Here is a 19,502-nt window from a genome sequence, read left to right as displayed (position 1 = left end):
TGTACCATCATCATCCCTGTGTGCCTTCATCATCCCTGTGTGCCTTCATCATCCCTAGCTGTGTGCCATCATCATCCCTGTGTACCATCATCATCCCTGTGTGCCTTCATCATCCCTAGCTGTGTGCCTTCATCATCCCTGTGTACCATCATCATCCCTGTGTGCCTTCGTCATCCCTGTGTACCATCATCATCCCTGTGTGCCTTCATCATCCCTAGCTGTGTGCCATCATCCCTGTCTGTGTGTGGAGCGTCCCAATCCATGTGCGCATTGTCCCAGTCCCTGTGTGGATCATCCCAAGGCACAGGCACGGCTCCAGCACAAGAAGAATGGTTTGGGTTAGAAGGGACCTTAAAGCCCAGCCAGTTCCACGCCCTGCCATGGGCAGGGACACCTCCCACTATCCCAGGTTGCTCCAAGCTCAATCCAACCTGGCCTTGAGCAATGGGGCAGCCACAGCTTCTCTGGGCAACCTGTGCCAGGGCCTCTCCACCCTCACAGGGAAGAATTTATTCATAAGGTTCAATCTATATGTCTTAAGTTTCACATTTTAAGAAAATGTGACAGTGCAAACCTCTGGACTCGCTGTGCTGACAGGACACAGGCAGCACTTGAGCTGTTCCTACTAACAGAGCTGCAAGGTAATGCTGGAGCCCACAGGTCCTCTCACAGACCAACCTGCCCAGCACTCGGCCTGAAATTAAACTTCTAAACCATTTAAATCACCCACTGCCCTTCCCAGGTGCTCAGAAGGGCGCAGACCACACCACATAAGCAAAGAGGCTTGAGGTCTTTGGGCAGGTGTTTATTGTCAGCCTGGCTGTGCCACTACACAGGCGTCCCCTCCTGTGCCTGCTTCTCCTGCACCTGCTTTTCCTGCTGTTCCCGTGCAGTCCTTGCTCTTGCCTGCCTCTCTCTCCTCTGCTTCCGTCTCTCAGCTGCTTTCAGCTTCTGCTTCTCCTGGTACACCTGCGGAAGTAGGAGAGAGATAAAGCTGCCTGCAGAGCTGCTCCCCAGGCTGTCTGCTGCAGGAAGAGTGGTTCCAGCAGGAGCCAGATCAAATCCTCCCTCTGTGCCTTCCTTGTTCCAGGCAACTATCTGAGATTATTCTGTTACAGCCACTCAGCCAATCACTGAATCATTCAGGTTGGAAAAGGCTTCTGAGATGACAGAATCCAACCTGATCCCCACCTTGTCAACCAGACCAGAGCACTGAGTGCTATGTCCAGTCATTCCTTGGACACCTTTGGTCCAGTCCTTTGGTTATAATTCAATCTGACTGAAATTCAGGATTTACAAACCTAAGGCATGTCCAGCTTTTCGTTCTGCTCAGTTATACCAAGATCTACTGCATACAGCAGTTACACTCATCTATTCTGAGCAAATCAGGGCAGACAGTGGGTGCACCCATGTCTCTGTTCCAAACTGCCATCAAATTATATCACATGTCAGTTCCCATACCAGGATTTGAGAAAAAAGGTTTGAATAATAAATTGAATTATTTCAGTGGTTTGAATTTTTGAGCAAACCAATGGCCCAACCTTGTGGACATGATTTTCTAAGTCTGAGAGAGTTTTCAGCCTGTCAATGGCTGATCTGTTCCCAAGGGAAAGTTTCTTGAGAACATTTCTTCCTCAAGGACTGTTTTTTGTAAATAGGTTTTTGGTTCCCAAAACAATATTGTACAGCTGTGTTAAGTGTTTTGTCTTGTCCCACCAATGGGATGAGACATGATTTAACATGATTTACCAATCATGTTAAACCTGTACTGGAACACCTTCTAAAAGGGACTGAAAAACCCTGAAATAAACCCTTCTGATAATACCTCTGCCTGCTGTAACTGAATCCACGCTCCTATCTCGTGTCTAACACAACCTGAAGTACCTGAGTACAGCATGTGTCAGTGCCCATGACACCAATGTCCCCACAGAGCTCTTGGCTGAGCTCAAGCAGCTCTCTACAGACAGGATCAAAGTCCAAAGTCCTCTGGCTTAAGAGGACTTGGCTATCAGTCACCTCTAACTTCTAGTGAGGGTGTTTTTCCCTGTCCAGCCTGCTCCATACCTTGATGCATAAAGCCTTCTTGACCAGCCAGCGCTTGGTGACGTGGCGGGTGTAGGGCTGCGGGGGGCTGTACTGGATGCCCAGCTGTTTGCAGGTGTTCTCAAAGGTGCTGTAGTTGACCCGGCGCAGGTACCCCAGCATCTTCCTCCGCCGGTCCAGGTCCATCAGCATGAACCGGCGGTTGCTTTTGTCCTGCAAAGCACCCAACGTTCACGCCACTGCAGGAAGATGGTCCTGCCATTCCAATAAATTAATGAGAACAGACCAGATCTAGGCTGAAAGTGAATGATCAGGTTAAGGACAGAGTCTTAGGACAACTTCTGTTGGCAGATGCTGCTAGTACATCAGGTCAGCACAAGCTGATCCAAGGAGATATAATTTACTTTGCACTGGAATTTCTTTCTCCCTTCCATGGCTGCACCTTCACCTTCCCAGAAGACAGTTTTCAGCTTGTGTATAGTTTCAGGCTGTGCCAAAGCTGCAGGGAATATCTTCTGGCTAAAACCTGCTTCTCTTGAAGTGTGCTGCTTCAGAATAACACAAGCATTTACCTCTGTTTTGTCAGAAATGAAATATGAAAATAATCTGTGACTTGGCTCTGACTGGTTGTTCTCTGCAAGGGCACAAGCGTAGCCTGAGCAACACCAGTCAGGGCAATCCCTCACAGGAGACATCTCCGTGTCCTATATGAGTGATTTGTGTAAAGAACAGGCTTCAGCCAAGGAATTCCAAAAGGTCCAACTTCACTGTAACACTTGGCACAGCTTCTGGCTTGTAATAAAAAGGTCAATTCTATTCTCTTGTACCCTTCAAGTTTTCATGAGTAACAATTATGTACTTCTTTCAAATGCAGTTATCAATCCATTTCTCACCTATTGTCCTTCATAAAGAATCTTTGGTATCTGTTTTATGTACATAAATTCAGTTGAGATGTCTCAAATTTGGGCCTGAACCCAGATAGCTGCAGGCAGGGGAGTGGGACATTCACACAGTGTTGCCCACCAAACATTTCCATGAGCAGACCAAGCACAGACTTTGCTCTTTATTACTGCAGCTGCATTCATTAATTAGAGAAAACTAAGTGGTGAAGACACATCTGCAGCAAAGAGAAATGGAGCTCAACTCTGCCCAAAGGAATCTGCTCAGCCATTTCCTCCACTACAGTAACAAACCAGAATACAGACCAGAGTCGGCCAGAATCCCAGCTGTGCCTGAGCCAGCAGCTCCTCACACTAGCACCAGGGAACAGCTGTAACTATTTTATAAACCTCCTTAGGAAAGCCATAATCCTCAGGATTAAAATCCTTTCATTATAAACTGAGCAAACCACCTGAGCAGCTGCTGTGTGTAGGCTCAGATCCCCGAGTTACCTTGGGATGCCTCTGGAGGTGCTCCTCGAGTGTGCGTATCCTGGCAGTCAAAATAGCAACTGTAAAGGCCAGAGAGAGAAGCTGTGTGAGAGCAGCAGCTTTCCCAGGTGATCCAGGATAATCTGCTTTGCCTCAAGCTGCCAGCTGAGCACTGCTGCCCCTGCAGGTCCCCACAGCAGCACACAGTTTGTTGTGCTCTGTGCTGTGGGCAGGGACTGCCCACGAAAAAGACACTGCCCACAGCAGCAAAACAAACATTGCCCACAACAAGCACTGCCCACAGCAAACACTGCCCAAAGCAGCCCCTGCCCACAACACAGAGCACAACAAACAACACACAGCTTGCACAGCTGTGAGTGTTACGAGGCTGCTAAATTAGAGGATAAGATTTTAGCAACACATCATATAAATTAATCTGTGAATTTATTCCTCTTGCACTCATTCAATTCCCAGTGATTTGACATTTATTTCACCTCATGGGATTTAAGCTCTGGGGGAGCAGACAGCAATAAAGGTTTTTTTTTCCAAGGGCAGCAGCCAGGTCTTTGGGATTTTGGGCTCTAGAAGGAGGGGGTGGTGGCATCCTAAGGTCTTTACTGATGACAAAGGAGTTGTCAGTGTTGGTCAGTGCAACATGGCCTTTGTCCCTGCACTGTCCCCGCTGTGCTTCAGCCACAGCTCTCTGATGCAGGGGAAAATCTGGGTTCCATGGCTGAATTTGGTTCATTCTGGTAACAGCTGCAGCTCAGTGCTTCATGTCACAGAAGCGCTACAAGCAGAATAATGCACACTGCCTTTGGAGTGTGGATGTGGAGAGGGAATTTGGAAGCACCCCAGCAGCCTCTGCAACACCTCCAGACCTGGAGCAGTCATGCAGGGCATCCTGCAGGCTACCTGCCTCTCAGCAGCACTCCTGGAGGAGATTCTCCTGAGTTATACAGCAAGCTGGAAGTGCTGGGGTGGGAACAGCTGAATAGCAGAGATGTTTCATCTGCCAACAATACCCTTCCCTTTTTTAACTTGCCTTGCACCTCAAAGGAGCCATTGTCATTGGGAGACCTCCTGACCTTCTCCACCAGCTGCTGTATCTTTACCTTCATCTTCTCTTTCTGTGGGTCACAGAAAAGAGGTTGTCACTGTCCCAGAACACTGGAGGTCGGAGACAGCTCTCTTCCCAAACACCCAGACAAAGGCTTTGCAATTCAGACCTTTACTCAGGGCTTTTACATACTTTTAAGATGAAGTGGCAAGCACAGAGGAATGGCATAGAGATCTTTGTGCCACTTTCCTACCTGTTTGTTTTCTGGGCATATGGAAAGTACAAATAACCTGAAGGACATCTGCTGTCCAGTGCAATGGTTTCTGGAACAAAGGGGGTCAGCCACACGCAGCATCAGAACTCAGTGCCCTGTCACCCCTGAATACTATCTTCTCTCATTTTAATATGCAACTGTTACCACTTTAGTGCGATAAATTTTAAGAGCAAATCAGACTTACCACTGTATTTCATCACCCCATATTTACAGTCACTTAAAAATACAATAAATGAAAGATATTTAACAACATAGACAAGTCTCACATGAAGGTGTTCATTAAATCTGTTTTTTTCCAAGCAAGCAGAATGACACTGACCTGACTTGCCATTTCCAGGGACAGCAGCCGTTTCACTACATCATCCACACTGCAAGGAGATGGCAAATTAGCTTATAAACCAGGAACAAGTCTATTTAACACCAGAAATGAACTCAGGTTCTTTGGAACATACTTGCTTTTCTCAGCTTTAATTTACTCTACAAATTTACAGGGACTCTCCTCCCTTCCCAAACCTGGCAACCATGAACCAGTGTTCACTTTCCTAAGCAAAATCATGGCTCAGATTACAGGAGTATTGAGTAGTTTTGCTGCAAAAATATTTAAGACTGGTTCCTTCAGAGAGCAGTGAAAAGTCACAGTCAAGCCACTGGGGGCCCTCCCTGCACCACACACGAGCAGCTCTGCATCAGAGCACAGCAGTGCTGAGCCCCAGAGCCCAAATTCAGCAACAGCTGAATTCATGCTGAGTTTTTTAATGACACTCTCCATCACCTGAGTTCAAGACAGGCACAGATTATTTGCAAGATGACTGTTTCTAGTAATTCAAGGTTATTTTCCTTTTCATTTCTTATGGACTACAAAGCCCACAGACGATGTGGGCAACCAGCACTTGATCTCACACGGAGTGAACAATCAAGCCCTGACCACTGTCTGTGTCTGAAAATTTGACTTTCAAACGGACTTTGCAATTTTTGTCCCACAGAGCATTAATAATTAGTGAGCAGGTGACAGATTCCACATACCATGGTTATATGTAAGATACAAACCCCTGGAAAGAGCAGCCATTCTCTCTCCCTGGTTTTACCTGTTCATTACTGGGAGATTGGCATAATCCTTCTTCAGCATGCTGGGAGGAAGGTCATCCAGATGGCTGGGGGTGTCTACAAGGAGATAAACATTTGAGGAAGAGAAGGACAAAGTCAGAGCTCTGACCTTGCAAACCAGATCAGAGGAAACATGTTCTGAAAGAAACTGGCCATGTGCTCCAAATAAGAACTGAGCAGATCCAGCCAAGAGGGCGGGAACTGAGAGAAAAAAATAGGTTCAGTCTTTTCCCTTCAGCACTCTGGATTTAGAATTTGGTGTGTATGTATTTACAAAAATCCACTGAGCTCAGAGATCACAGAATACCAAAAGAATCTGTGCTGCAAGGGACCTTAACACCCATCTGATTCCATTCCCTGCCATGGGCAGAACACCTCCCACTGTCTCAGGCTGCTCCAAGCCACATCCAGCCTGGCCTTGGACACTTCCAGGGATCCAGGGGCAGCTACAGCTTCTATGGGCACCCTGTGCCAGGGCCCCAACATCCTCACAGATCTCCTGCTACTGACAATTGTTCATTTCTCCACATTCAGGAGGAGGGGAATCTTCTGAGTAACTCCTGAGCTTGCAAGGAACTATTTCTGGAATGATTTCTGTGCCATGAGGGTATAGCTCTGAGCATGTCAACAGCAAAACATTTGCTCCTGTGGATCCTGACATACCTTTCTTCTTCTTTGTCACAGGTCTGGCATAGCCCCTGGCTGCCTGGAGCACAGGATTGCAGGCTGGATGGAAGAAACAGAAAGATAACAGATCTGTGTGCCCTTCTCCAGCTCTGTACACATCAAATACTTCTTGGTCTGCATAGGGTCAGAGCACTGAGACTTGGGGGTGATCAGTGACCAGGCAGATCTTTAGTCCCAGAGGAGCATGTGATAGTTCAGTCTTGCTCTCACACGGTGCTAGAACAAACAAGCTGCGCTGCTTGAGAGCGAGCAAATGCCGAGGGTGGGGCAGCACAACAGACTGCACACACTGAGCAGAGTGTGAGGGCTCCCCCGGGCAAATGTGTTCATTTAGAGGGTTTTAACTGCTGAATTAACTCAATCTCATTAGCCAAGTGGAGGGGCTGCTGCCGACCACCCCGGTGTCAGAGCTTAGGGGTGGGGACAACCTTTGTCTGACACAGCTCGGTACAGACGCGAATATTCATCACCAGCCGAGACTTCGTCATTCTTTGACCTTTCAAGAACTTTTCCAGCTGCTCTCCCAGGGCCCTGCTGCTGGAATCAGGACCTGCTTCAGGCCATCCGCCTGTGCCCGGCTCGGCCACCCCCGCTCGCCCCCGCCGTTCCGAGGGACCCCGGACTGCCCGCGCCCCCTCCCCAGCCGTACCGCGGGGACCCCCAAGGTCACCCGGCTCCTTGTCTGGTTTCAGGGGGCACAGACCATGAGGCCGGTGTGTGGCCCCCTGTGTGGATCCCGGCCACCCCGAGACCGCCCCTTTCCCGCATCTTCAGCTCCCACCCCGGCTCCGGCCGTTCCCCAGTTCCTCCAGCGAGGTCCGTTTCCCTTTCCGCCCTCCCTCCCTCCCTGCGGCCTCCCGAGCCCCCGTGCCCCTCACCGGGCTCTGCCTTGCCCAGCACGGCGGCCCCGGCGCGGGCCAGCCCGGCCAGGCCGCGGCCCAGCAGCACCAGCATAGCCCGCGCTCACCGACACGCCACCATGGGCGCCGCCATCTTGCCCAGGCACGTCTGCCGAGTGCCGAGACAGGGCGGGGAAGCGAACGCCGAGCTCATCGATAGCCGCCCCGGATTCTGGTCCCCTCCCCGTCTTCGTCCCGGCCCCGGACCCTTCCCAGTCCGACTCCTGTCCCCGTCCAGGTCCCGTCCCCATCTCCATTTCCATCTCCGTCCCCGTATCGGTTTCGTCCCCTACCTGTCCCCGTCCTCGTTCTTGTCCTCGTCCCAGCCCCGATCCCAGTCCGATTTCAGTCTCGGTCCCATCCCTATCCCTATCTCCATCCCTGTCTCGGTCCCGTCCCGGTCCTGCTCCTGTCCCGGTCCTGCTCCTGGTTCCCGTCCTATTCCCGTCCCCGTTCCCGGACCCGGTTCCCGTCCTTTTCCCGGTCCCACTTCCCGTCCCCGTCCCCATCCCCTCCCGCAGACGCGCCCGGGTTGCTCTCAGCACGTCCCCGTTTATTTCAGAGAGAGAGACGGTCGGTTCGGGACACACACACAGAGCGGGGTGGGGCCCGGAGGCGCCCCGGGGTGCGGCTGGAACCCCGCTGTCGGAGCCGGTGTCGCTGCCCGGCTCCATCCCGCTCTAGTCCGCCCGGCACTCGTGCAGTTCCTCGGCCCCGCCGATGCGGAGCCCCTGCAGCAGCGGGAAGGTGGCGGGAGGCTCCTCCAGGAACTCCCAGTCCCCCGCGCCGCCGCCGCCGTCCCCGCGGCCTCGCAGGTTCTCGTAGAACCAGGGACCAGGCTCGGGCAGCAGCCGCTGCCCCCGGTACCCCGCGGCTCCCACCCGCGCGTACTGCACGGGCTCCTCGGGACCCTCCTGCCGCACGTAGGGCCGGGGCAGCGCCGGCGGGGCGGCGGCCAGGACGGGCTGTTCCTTCCCCGGTTCCCCTTCCAGCACAGTGACCGTGGAGATGCCGGCCGGGCCGGGCTCCCTCGAGACGAGGACCTGGAGCGGCTCCTGGGGACAAGCGGGAGGTCACTGCCAGTGCCATCTGCCCCTGCTGTCCCTCACAGGGGCCATGTGCTGGGTGGGGACTGAGAAGAGCCGCCCGGGCTCACCTGCGGCACCGCTGCTGGCACCCACTTGCCCAGGCTGCTGTTGGCGGGGTCGGGGACACTGGGCCAGAGCTGCTCCTTCATCCTGGGGACCACGGGGATGAAGGCACTCAGCGAGGCGGGCTGGAATGGTGGCCTCAGTGCTGGACTGGCTCCCACCAAGCTCCCGGCGAGATGTCAGCACCTCGCAAGGGCCACCCTGTCCCACCAGCAGCCCAGCCTGGGCTGGGGCTCTGCTACTCACCGCTCGTTCTTCTGGAAGCAGATGAGCAACACCATGAGCACAACGAAGACCAGCCCCAGGGTCAGGAAGAGGAACTGGATCTCGGTGTCATCTGGGAAGCAGGACAGGGTCACAGGGAACTGCAGTGGGCACCTCCAGCTGTGCTATGCCACAAGGCCAGGGCAGGACTGGGGGCTGTAGGTCCCCTCCCACTTGCCCCCACCCTGGGTGGCTGCAGCCCTCACCCAGCACTTTGGTCACCAGGGTCAGGCTGGTGCCGTTGGTGCTGCCAGCAGCTGTGGATGCCATGATGTGCACCTTGTACAGGGTCGATGGCTTCAGGCCCCGGATGACAAAGGAGCTGAGGGAAGTATTCACGGTGGCACCTGGGGACACATGGGGCTGTTGGTGTGGCAGAATCCCCCCCCTGTACAGCCCCTCAGGTCTCTGCTGGTGGGGAGCCCTAGGAGGGACCCATAAAACTCCCTGACCCTCTCTGAGAAGGACACAGGGACTCCACCCGGCACATTGAGATGGGACAGAGGGCAAAGTCAGTGGTCCTGCGGGCAGGACTCACTGGCCAGGTCAGCGATCCTGTTGGCCCAAAAGATCGTGTAGCTGGTGATGAAGCCGTTCTGCATGTCCACTGGCAGTGACTCCCAGCACAGCTCGGCCTCTGACTTGCTGATCCTCTTCAGGTGAAGTTTTGGGGCATGGGATGGTGCTGGAAAAAGCAGAACAAGGGGGGGGACCAAGTGCTGAGCAGAGCCACTGCCTCGGGTGGAGGGTTCCACTCCCAAAGTGTGGGAATCACGACCTGCCCATGCTGTAGGGGAGCTGAGAGCACACTCAGAGCTGAGACAAATCCAGCCCCCAAACTGAGCTCTTTACTACAGCCCCTGCGTTAGGCGTACACGGGGAAAAGGTCATTCTTCCTCTTGGAAGGGGCCAAGTCTTGGTGGTGGGGCACCCTTCATACGTACCCTTCTGCTGGGAATAGGCTGTGGTGTGCACGGGCACCCCCACAGTGCTCTCGTAGAGGGGGTACAGAGATATGTTGTACCGCTGGAAAGGCTCGATGCCATCTACAATGGAGAGCAGATGGGGCTGGGAGTTCAGGTCACTGGCTGCTGAGACCCCAGAGCTGCGCCGGCCCTGCCCCACGATGCCAGCCTACCTATGCCAGGGGTGGATCCAGAGGAAGGAGGGAGGGTGGGGAGTGGGCTGGGGGCAGGGCTTGGTCCTGGTTTGGTCAGGATGGGTGCCAGCCCCCTGGGACAGCTGACCAGGGGGTCAGGACCCCCTGGCAGCCCCCACTTACCCTGGATAAGAGCTGTGGTGGCTGCCCTGTCATGCTCCATCTGCCAGAATGCGCTGCAGTGCCCAGGCTCTACTGTCACCCGCTGCCACTCCAGGATGTAGGCGGTCACTGGGACCAGCGGTGCCTCCCAGTGCACCCAGAGGCTGTGCTCGCCCCCGGGCACGGCCCGGAGCCCTGCCAGGGGCTGACCTGCACGGGACAAGCAGCCGGGATGGTGGAAGAGGGGAGCACCTCTCCCACATCACCCTCTGTGCGCCCAGGTTTGCAGTCTGCCCTCTCCTTGCCCTGGCCGTGCATGCCATGCCAGCCTGCTCGGGGGGAGTAGAGCCCCGGGGAACACTCGGAGGAGGTTTCGGGCACTGGCCTCACCTTTCCTCTCCAGGAGGACGACCTCAGTCGGTGCCGACTCGCCGGCGGCGTTGTAGGCTGAGAGATAGACCCTCCTGGTCCCCACGGGCACCGAGAAGTTGCACTGGGTGTGGGTGGTGTTGCAGACGGTGGGGGGGTCCCTGCCCCTCCTCCGGGGGCTCAGGGTGACGCGGTAGCCCAGCACTCGCCCGTTGGCTTCCTGCTGCTGTGGGGCCTGGGTGCGGGCAGGGTGTGTGGGTGTCAGTCCCTGTGGGGATCTCAGGCCCCAGGGCAATGCCCCGGCAGCTCCCGCGCCCCCCTCCCAGCCCCTGCTCACCTTCCAGCGCAGCTGCACCTCCAGCCACCCCCCTGTCCCGGCCGGCTCAGCCCCCCACCACGCATCCAGCTTCCCTGTGGGGGCTGCAGTGGGAGCAGGATGGCAGAAGGTGAGAGGGTGACTATGTCCCCAGTGCTGTGCTGTGTGTCTCCAGGGTTGTGCTGTGTCTCCCCAGCACTGTGCCATGTGTCCCCAGCGCTGTGCCGTGTGTCCCCATGGCTGTGCTGTGTGTCACCAGCGCTGTGCTGTGTGTCCCCAGCTCTGTGCCACCTGCTCAGGCAGAGGGGACCCCCTGGGTGACTCACACTCACCTTTCTCGTGGGTGGTGTAGCTCCTGCATGGGCTCCACTCACTCCAGTGAGCCAATGCCGATGCTGAATTCCGCTGGCACCGCATCTGGAAGTGGTACTGTGTGCCGAAGAGGAAGCCGCAGCGCTGTGCAGTGCCTGCCCGGCCACTGATGCCGGTGACCTGGTGGCAGCCGGAACGAGGGCTGTGCTGGCTCCTGCCTCGGGCAGGGGCTGGCCCTGGTGTGGGTGTGAGGGGACACCTTGCTGTCCCACTCACATGGGGACCCTTCCGTTCTCACTGCTTGGAGCAGAGGGAGGGTCCTGGCTCCTGCCTCAGCAGCACTCACCAGGGCCCAGGCAGAGTCCTCGGGTGCCCGGTATCGCAGCTCACACTGCAGCTCCATATGCTCTGTGCCCCATGCCAAATCCCAGGCCAGGGTGATGCAGTCGGTCTGGAAGGGGATAGACTGGATGCTCTGCAGGGTTGGGGGGTCCAGCTTGGCTGTGGGGAGAGCAGGGGAGAGTTGGAGAGGTGTGTGGTGGGCAGCACCCAGAGCCATGACCTCACATGCGCCTGTTGTTCATGCCAGGAGCTGCAGCCAGGGTGCTGCAGGAAGAAATGGGGGGAAACCACCCCAAAACATTTAGGAGAATGGCTGGTGGCAAAGGACAGGAGCCTGTGTGTGCTTCTTCTTGGGAGGGAGTAATGCTTGTGAGTGCAACACTGGCACAGCTCTGCATTAATGCCTATGCAGAGAAAACAGATTCCATGGGGCTGCTGTCTGGAACACCCCACATTTGGGTCTGCTCGAGGGTGAGAGTGTGGCATAGCTGTGGGAAGGCTTAGCTGGCTCCTGGGCAGCCCTTCCCCAGCCCCAGATCAGGGAGGACCAGCGTCTCCATCTGGGAAGGCTCCTTTTATAAATAGTTTATAGGCACTGGATCCATTATTAATAGACCTGCTGAATAAATGGGTAATCAATTGCTGCAGGAGCTGTGGAGTGCAGCAGGTCAACTGGCAGCTCATAACCCACCGTACGCTCTGCTCGCTCTGTAATGTGGCGCTGGACCCGACTCATCCCGGCAGGACATTCATCATGGCACCTGCCCGTAAAATGTGACCTCAAGCCCGACGCGCTTTAATGTCACTTTAATACCCCTGTCACCGCTGACGAGCTTCCCTGGCCCCTGACCTCTGCACTGTCACTCACCCACGTCCATGGGATCGATGCAGAGATGCTCTGACTCGGCCGTGCCCAGGGCGTTGGTGGCAGACACCCAGATCTCCATTTGCCGGTACAGCTGCAGCAGCCGGCGTGGCACCGTGCAGTGGCTGTGCCCTTCTCGTGGGGTGCAGCCCGTCACCTCCTGGGCTCTGCTCCTGTGGTACACCGAGCAGTGGGCTCGGGGTCCCTCTGGCAGAGGATGAGGCTTGCTATGGGGTTTGGCAGGGGACCGTGGTTCTGGAACTTACCCTGTGCACTTCAGCACGACGCTGGTGGGGAGGTGGCTGTCGGTTCCCTGCTCCCATTGGCACGTCAGCCCGTAGTCACTGAGGTTCAGGACGCAGCTGAGGTTGAGGGGCTTCGCAGGAGGGTCTGGGGGAGAACAGCCGGGAAAGAGCCTGAGCAAGTGCCCGTCCCTTCTGGGGAGGAGGGTGACCTGTAGAGGCAGCAGACTTACAGCCCGCCCTGATCTCGGCCATGCCAACGCGCTGCTTGGTCCCGTTCCACTCCACACAGCACCATAGCCTGGCCTGCGTGTGGTTGAACCGGGGCAGGGTGAGGTTGGACACCTCTGTGCCCCCTGGACCCTGGCGCTGGCTCCCAGCCACAAGCTTGTTGTCCAGCATCCATCTGATCCGGACCTTCCCCTGCTCCAAGCCGCGGCAGAGCTCTCTCTGGACGGTGCAGGATGCCGTGACAGCCGAGCCCAGGGGCACAATGGGGGAGCCCACAGTCACCGAGGCACAGCCCAGCGTCCCTGTGGGCAGGAAAAACATCTCACATCCTGGGCACAGCTGTAACAAAGCCATCTCCGCTCCTCAGCTGCCAGGCAGGACATAGGGAGGAGCCTCTTCCCTTAGACGGGCCCCCCATGTGTGGAGAGGAAGAGCCGAGCGTTGGGCAAGCCACCGGCAAGTGCCAGGCCCTATCCTGCCCGCTCCTGCTGTGCTGCCGCTGTTCCTCCTGCCCCTGGCCCCAGGCAGCCCGGATAGGCGCAGGCTGCTGCGGATGTGTGGCTGTGGGACAGGACAGGATGGACCGCACTCACCGCCCAGGTGGAGGAGCAGGAGCAGGGAGAGCTGCAGCAGGAAGGGTGTCCCAGCACCGCACCCGGCCATGGTCTCCTCCGTGCCTTTGGCATCACCTGGAACGGAGAAAGCGGCTTGTCCTGGGGGTCGGCGACGGCTGGGGACGAGGTGGGCTGAAGGAGCCGGGCTCCATTGTCACTGGCGCTTCCTGGAGCAGAATGTCCTTTCGCTGTCAGCGTCAGCCCTTCCCGCAGCCCTTCTGACACCTCCGCCCCCGGCTCGGCGCCGCCACCGCCGGCGTGGGAAGCGCAGTGGAGAGACCCGGGACGCGGGTCCTTCCACACCGCCGTCACCGGCCCCGCGCCCCATCCCGGGCACAGCGCCCTGTGCCCGGCCGCAGGCACGGCCTGATGTTTATCTCCACTATCTCCAGCCGCTGCCGGGCAGAGATTTGCGGTTTGAGGGCGGGTGAAGGCGGCGGAGGGCGATAAGCTGGGAGAGGGAAGCGAATGACCGACAGCAGCAGAGCGGGACTGGCCGGAGCTGCGGGGTCCTGCCCGCTCCCCTCCCGGATGCCCCCGACAGCTGCATCCCCCTCCTGCTGCTGGAATGGCCCTGGGAGCAGAGGCTGCCTCTGCCCCTGCCCGGATCCGCTGCCCTGGATGGGTCCCAGACGCGTTTGGGACCCAGGAGGGGCTGCTCACACTGTGCCCAGCTCCAGGTGCCCACAGCTCCTCACCCCCCAAGCCAACATCCAGAGGGAAGCACTCGAGTGTGGGAAGTGGGACAGCGGCCACCCCTGAGCACTTGGCACGTGCAGCTGTCCTAGGCAGGGGACAGGGCAGAGCAGCCACAGACCAGATGCTGCTCAGTGGGACCACGCACCCACCCACCCCTACCTCACCTCCATCCCTACCTCGCCTCCATCCCTGCCTCTCCTCTGTGTCTGGTGTGTCCAGCTGCTGCTCACTGCCTGCTCCAGGCGCTCAGCTCTGTGCTCAGCCTGTTTGTTAACATGCTGCTTTCCCCGTTAGTTCCTCAAAACCAGGGCCGTTAGTTGATGTGACGCTCTGAAGAAGGTGATTGCAAAACACTTCCCTGAAGTCTGCGACCCACTTGCTCGCCATAGACAGGAAAGGCCAGGGGATGGGGACACCCCGAGCAGCACCTGGCCTCCACCCTGCCTGCTCCAGGGCCGGGCATGGCACAGCCGGGATGTGGCACTCAGTTCCTCACTGCAACTGCCTTGGGGCCACCGGGCTGGCCTGGGGGACACGGCAGAGGAACGTGGGCTGGTGAAGGTGGTGGGAAGTCATGGGCTAGGGAATGAGCAACTTAAGGGACAGGAGGCAAACGCAGCTGTGGCTGCCAGTGCACTGTGATGCCACCTGGGAGCAGCTCACATCTTCCATCCTCCACGAAGTCCAGCTTGTCCCTGGGTGAGCGGCCTGCAAGATGTCTGAGGGCAGCCCATGACATGATGTTCCCACCAGTATCTCCCAGTACTGATCATTAACTCATTTTAACAGCTCCTTGCCTGGGGCCATGCCGAGCTGCTGCGCCCACCCATGCCAGGCTGGAGCACAGCCCCAGCGGGGAGTCCCGTGTCTGGTGGGATGGGGCTGGCAGGGGAGGTAAACAGAGGGTTGCACAACCCTCCACACACTCACAGCCTTCGCAACCACGGCGGCTGTTGTGCAAAAAGCTGTTTACTCTGGGGTTGGGGCGGTGTTTCGCCTCCATGGCACGCTACAGTGCTCACATAGCTCCGCGCTGCCAAAATCTGGGGGGGCAGAGCAGCCCCCTGGGAACAGGGAGTCTCAGTGTGGTGGGACACCAGCCTGGGGACATCTGGCTTTACCTCCTGCAGAGCCAGAGGGAATGGCCTGGGGTTCGCTCTCACTACCGACCTCACAAGCTCGACAGCCCAAGCAAAGGCACTACTCCCCAAATCTGCCCTGCTGTAACGGGTCAGGCTGCTGGAGGGGCTGGACTGGGGGTTCAGCACCCTGGGCTGGGGCACGGGGCCGATGCCCAGTGCCTGCCCGGGCCGGGGGAGCTGCCCTCGCAACATTTCTCTGGGGTGTAGCAACCCCCAGCCCTTCGGGACGGAAGCCGGAGCCGTGCGGGCTGTTTACCAGCCGAGCAGGAATATCCGTGGGTAGCCATGGCGACGTGGGCATCTCCCTGGGAACCGAGGGCGCAGCGCTGCCAGCACCCAGCTGGACACCGAGAAGCGCCCGCCGCCGATGGGGCCCCGCCACAGGCTGGGATCCGGGTTGGGGAGGAGACCTCGCATCCCACAGCAGCGCACGCCTGTCCTCGGGCTCATCTCTGCAGGGAAAGGGCTCGTCCCAGGAGGCTCCGAGCGTGCCAAGCTGGCGGGACAGCCGCCTGCGAGCGGGGATGGAGCAGACCTGCCTCCTGACAGCGCTCTCGGTTCCCCTTCGCCTCTGAGTCACGCTCACAAGCTCACACATCCCGTCCCGGGAAGGGACAGGAATATGAGGCAGGGTGCAAGGTGCCATCCCGGCAGAGATCTTGAGCCGTGGGTCCCGGCCAGCCTGGCAGAGGGGCTGGGGCAGGAGGGTGCATGGGGAGGGGGCTGCCGGGATGCAGAGCTGGGTAACAGAGGGTCCCACGGTGCAGAGGCACGATGGTGACACAGAGCACGGTGTAGGACAGCAAGGGGAGCACAGTTTGGAGGGAGGGTGGATGCTCACGAGGCAGATTTTGGGGTGAGCGGTGAGGCAATGGCTCCCAGTTTGTGACATGAGAGCCTCCCAAGCCTGAGGCCATCAGGCAAGGGGGAAGGTGGAAAGAGGAAGCGGCTGCGGGGTTTTTCCTGGTCGCAGTGCGTTGGATGGCGTTGGGCAGCAGCCCGTGGGCATGGCCAGACCCTGCGGGCAGCTCTGGTTGCAGTCCACAGGCGGCAGCCCCACACCCGGTACCTGGGAGCTCTCAGCTCTCTCTCTGTGCCTCTGATTCCATCCCTGCTGGGTGGATCATTCCTCTTAAACAGAATAAAGTGCATTCCCAGTGTGTATCAGCTCTGCAGGCAGCAAAACCTGCCTCCCCTAAAGGGATTTTCCCTTTCTTCTTTTCATTCCCTAAATAATAGAATATTGCCAGTCATGTAAGATGCAAGATTCAAGTGCAAAAGCTTCTGCAGTCTCTAATGGGTGAGAAGAGCTGGTTAATTGGTGCCCAATACAATTAATTCAGACTGCCCTCTTGTTCAGCCATCAGCAATGAGGAGGGAGCAGAGGGCTCCCCATCAAGTCACTCTATAGGTGGGCAGAGGTGGTCAAGAGAGGACCCTTGGCTCTGGATCACAGGGGGACATGGGCAGCCTGCCACCATGGGACAGGAGCCTATCCAGGACCCTCCTGTGTCTGCAGGCTGTGGTCACCCAAACACCGGAGATGTCCTTGGTGCTTGTCCCTGTTGTGCCACTGCCAGCTCCTCCCCAGCTAGGCAGCTGCAAATTGGAGAGGATTGATGGCAGGGGTCCTAGAGGCTGACCTTGAACGGCTCCTGACACATTCCTGCGATTAATGAGGCAGGAGGATTAATTTTTGTGTGGTAGATCCAGGGAGGCCCTGCTGGGCATGGGGAGGGGGAGGAGGGGCAGGATGTGCTGCCATTTTTCATCTCTTCTCTACAAGATGCCAAAGTGGTGCCAAGGGGCTGCAGCTCTGGCTTGGCAGAGTGGTTTGACAGGGTGGATGGGAAAGAGGGAGAGATCCTCCATTGGACCACCTAGAACTTGCCTGTCCCTAAATTCCTACCTCTGTTGCACAGGTGTCTGTGGCAGAGGAACCTCCCTATGTCCTTTGGCCAAGCCCTGTACCAGCCTCTCACCCCTCATACTCCTGGAAATTCCTGCTCTTTTCTGCTGAGTCACTCCAGAGCTCAGACTTGTGAAGCATCTTCTGCCATTGCTGTAAAGAAATTTCCCTTTGATGCTGCCTCTCATCAAACCAGCTGGGCAGGGGCTTTTCTCCCCCCAGCAGAGCCCTCACCTCGATGTGCCCATGGTGTCAGTCTGGTCCCAGCTGTCGAGGCTGTGTGCCCACACCCGACACTTCCCGGCAATCAGGCTGCAAGCAAATCACTATTATTTTTCCGCTCTAATAAACACCTCTGACAATAATAGAAAAAAACCCAGCTTTTGTCAGGAGAAAAGGATACCTGGGGATTATTTGCTCAGTCAATAGCTGCAGGTAGGGGCCACTGACAGCTGCTCGTGGCTGGAGTGGCTGGAGCATTGCATGGAAAACTCTCCCAACTGTTCCCCCCTTGCTGTTGCTGTATGAACCCCCCGCCTCGGCTGTGCTGCCCAGGGAGATGCCCTTCATTCCCCATCCATGTCACTCTGGGACACAGTGCCAGTGCCAGGCCCCTGGAAGGCACAGGGGTGCTCGAGCTGTGGGGTGGGAATGTGACTTGGAGTGGGCACTTCTCTTCCAAAGGCTCAGACCTGTGAGAGCAAAATGTCCATGGTCAATTGAACTAATCACAAAGGCACTGAAATGACTTTGTGAGGTTATAAACATCCCTACTTGAACCCAGTGACACATGGAAATAGGAATCCAACCAAGCAGCCTCCAAAAGTGCTTTATTCCCCATTATTTTCATTAGCTGCCTTGTAATTTGATTTGTCCCTCTCTTGCCATTGGCTTTTTCCATGGCCAAGAGGAGTGCCAAATGAAACACCCACAAATGAGCCTCACAGTGTCCAGGGGTGTCAGGAGTGACACAGCTCCCCTGGCTCCTGGAAAACTGCCATGTCTGTGCCGTGTGAGATGGGACTGAAGGCTGGGGTGGCTGGACCACCCTGATGGCTCTGATACTGCCCAAATCTCCTGGCCAAGACTCCCTGAGGCTCAGTTCCCATCAGTGCCCTTCCTGTGGGGCACAGGGTGAGGGCCCCAGGGCTGGCACCGTGTCAGCACCATCACCTGTCTCTGGGTGATCCTGTGCCCCCTGCTCCACACTGACATCCTGTCCCCATTATCTGCAATTTCCTTAAAAGCTGTCAGGCATCGAAGGGGGGCCCTTTGCAAATGAAGAGAGGAGGAAACAAGCAGGTCTGCATTTCCCACTAGAAATTAATCCCCCCTTCTTAAAGGCACCAGTGAATGAGGCCAAGTTGTTAAGTGACAAAAGAAAAATGGTTCTTGCCTTCCAGGGTTATTAAAATCATGTTCTACAATTTTAGCAGCCACAAGGAAGCCCAGATAATGACAGATGATGATAATCCATCTCCAGCACAGCCTGGTCTATAATGATACTGCCCATATCTCTTGTATTACCACCAATTACTCAGTGTATAATGAAAAAGTACATCCATTCTGGGGAGCTGCATTTGCTAGCTCTGAATCAAATTTCTCCTTCCCCCAGTACTCTCCTGCTACAGCTGGAGCCCCCACCAGGCCTGGCTCTGGGATCTGGCTTGGGGGATCCAGCCTGTCCCTGGCAGGGTCTTGTGCCTGTGAGGGCTGTGAGTGCCCCTCACCTTGGCCCCGACCTCCTGGGGCTGCACAAGGCCTGACTGGGGACACAGGCAGGACAGGAGAGGCTTTGAAATGCAAATAGCAGGAAGAACCTGAGGACATACAAAGCAAAGTGAATGGTCTCTTCTGGTGGAGGTGCCAGCTCAGAACCGACCAACCAACCCAGCCTGGGCTGCCCCCATGAGCTCCAAGAAGCCATCCCTGCTGCCAAAATCCAGGTGAAAGTGCCTGTCCAAATGCTGAGGTGGCATCATCCTGCTCAGCACAGCATCATCCCCCTCATCATCACAGCATCATGCCACGGGGCAGAGCAGAATCCTGCCCAGCACAGCATCATCCTGATGGGCATGGCATCATCCTGATGGGCATGGCATCATCCTGCTCAGTACTGCATCATCCCCCTCATCTTTAGTGGTACACACTGGAACACTCTGGCACACACTGGCACACACAGGCACATGTGGGCACACACTGGCACACGCTGACACACGCTGGAACACTCTGGCACACGCTGACACACATTAGCACATGCTGGCACATGCTGGCATACTTTGGCACACTCTGGTACAGCATCATCCTGCCCAGCACAGCATCATCCCCCTCATCATCACAGCAGAATC

The 19,502-nt window shown here is 56.7% G+C and overlaps 2 protein-coding genes across 5 annotated transcripts; both read right to left on the bottom strand.

Annotated features, from left to right (window-relative positions):
- Nucleotides 1-790: 790 nt before the first annotated feature.
- MRPS15 (mitochondrial ribosomal protein S15) lies at nucleotides 791-7,881 on the bottom strand. The gene is made up of 8 exons (XM_086863636.1): nucleotides 7,417-7,881; nucleotides 6,515-6,577; nucleotides 5,833-5,908; nucleotides 5,067-5,115; nucleotides 4,459-4,543; nucleotides 3,435-3,493; nucleotides 2,065-2,256; nucleotides 791-969 (listed from the first exon to the last, which is right to left on the bottom strand). The coding sequence occupies exons 1-8, from the start codon at nucleotides 7,490-7,492 to the stop codon at nucleotides 829-831; spliced, it is 741 nt and encodes a 246-aa protein (XP_086719762.1). The 5' UTR covers nucleotides 7,493-7,881; the 3' UTR covers nucleotides 791-828.
- An 88-nt stretch (nucleotides 7,882-7,969) lies between these two features.
- CSF3R (colony stimulating factor 3 receptor) lies at nucleotides 7,970-14,851 on the bottom strand. 4 transcript variants are annotated; one of them, XM_086863631.1, is made up of 16 exons: nucleotides 14,280-14,851; nucleotides 13,384-13,479; nucleotides 12,793-13,092; nucleotides 12,584-12,707; nucleotides 12,321-12,490; nucleotides 11,457-11,611; nucleotides 11,131-11,290; nucleotides 10,820-10,902; nucleotides 10,504-10,717; nucleotides 10,135-10,323; nucleotides 9,797-9,898; nucleotides 9,391-9,537; nucleotides 9,059-9,199; nucleotides 8,835-8,925; nucleotides 8,594-8,675; nucleotides 7,970-8,492 (listed from the first exon to the last, which is right to left on the bottom strand). In XM_086863631.1, exons 2-16 carry the CDS (start codon nucleotides 13,451-13,453, stop codon nucleotides 8,118-8,120), a joined length of 2,403 nt encoding a protein of 800 aa, XP_086719757.1. In that variant the 5' UTR covers nucleotides 13,454-13,479; nucleotides 14,280-14,851; the 3' UTR covers nucleotides 7,970-8,117. The 4 variants fall into 4 exon arrangements, with proteins under 4 accessions (XP_086719757.1, XP_086719760.1, XP_086719758.1 ...); XM_086863634.1 differs by lacking the exon at nucleotides 9,797-9,898; XM_086863632.1 differs by lacking the exon at nucleotides 14,280-14,851 and having other exon boundaries at nucleotides 13,384-13,730.
- Between the last annotated feature and the right edge of the window lie 4,651 nt (nucleotides 14,852-19,502).

The sequence above is a fragment of the Cyanistes caeruleus genome, chromosome 26 (genome assembly GCF_971803275.1).
Source record: "Cyanistes caeruleus chromosome 26, bCyaCae1.hap1.1, whole genome shotgun sequence".
NCBI classification, from domain to species: Eukaryota; Metazoa; Chordata; class Aves; order Passeriformes; family Paridae; genus Cyanistes; species Cyanistes caeruleus.
The sequence above is the reverse complement of the archived record's forward strand: the minus strand, read 5'-3'. Positions and strand labels throughout refer to the sequence as shown.

Excerpts from the sequence above, each read along its gene's own strand:
- CSF3R (XM_086863631.1), bottom strand. The coding sequence starts at position 13,453 with ATGGCCGGGTGCGGTGCTGGGACACCCTTCCTGCTGCAGCTCTCCCTG. Across the intron at positions 10,718-10,819 it reads AGGTGCAGCTGCGCTGGAAG|GCCCCACAGCAGCAGGAAGC; the intron begins GTGAGCAGGGGC and ends GCCCGCACCCAG. Across the intron at positions 9,538-9,796 it reads AGCCTATTCCCAGCAGAAGG|CACCATCCCATGCCCCAAAA; the intron begins GTACGTATGAAG and ends TGCTTTTTCCAG.
- MRPS15 (XM_086863636.1), bottom strand. The coding sequence starts at position 7,492 with ATGCTGGTGCTGCTGGGCCGCGGCCTGGCCGGGCTGGCCCGCGCCGGG. Across the intron at positions 5,909-6,514 it reads TGTGACAAAGAAGAAGAAAG|ACACCCCCAGCCATCTGGAT; the intron begins GTATGTCAGGAT and ends ATCTCCTTGTAG. Across the intron at positions 3,494-4,458 it reads TGGCTCCTTTGAGGTGCAAG|TTGCTATTTTGACTGCCAGG; the intron begins GCAAGTTAAAAA and ends TGGCCTTTACAG.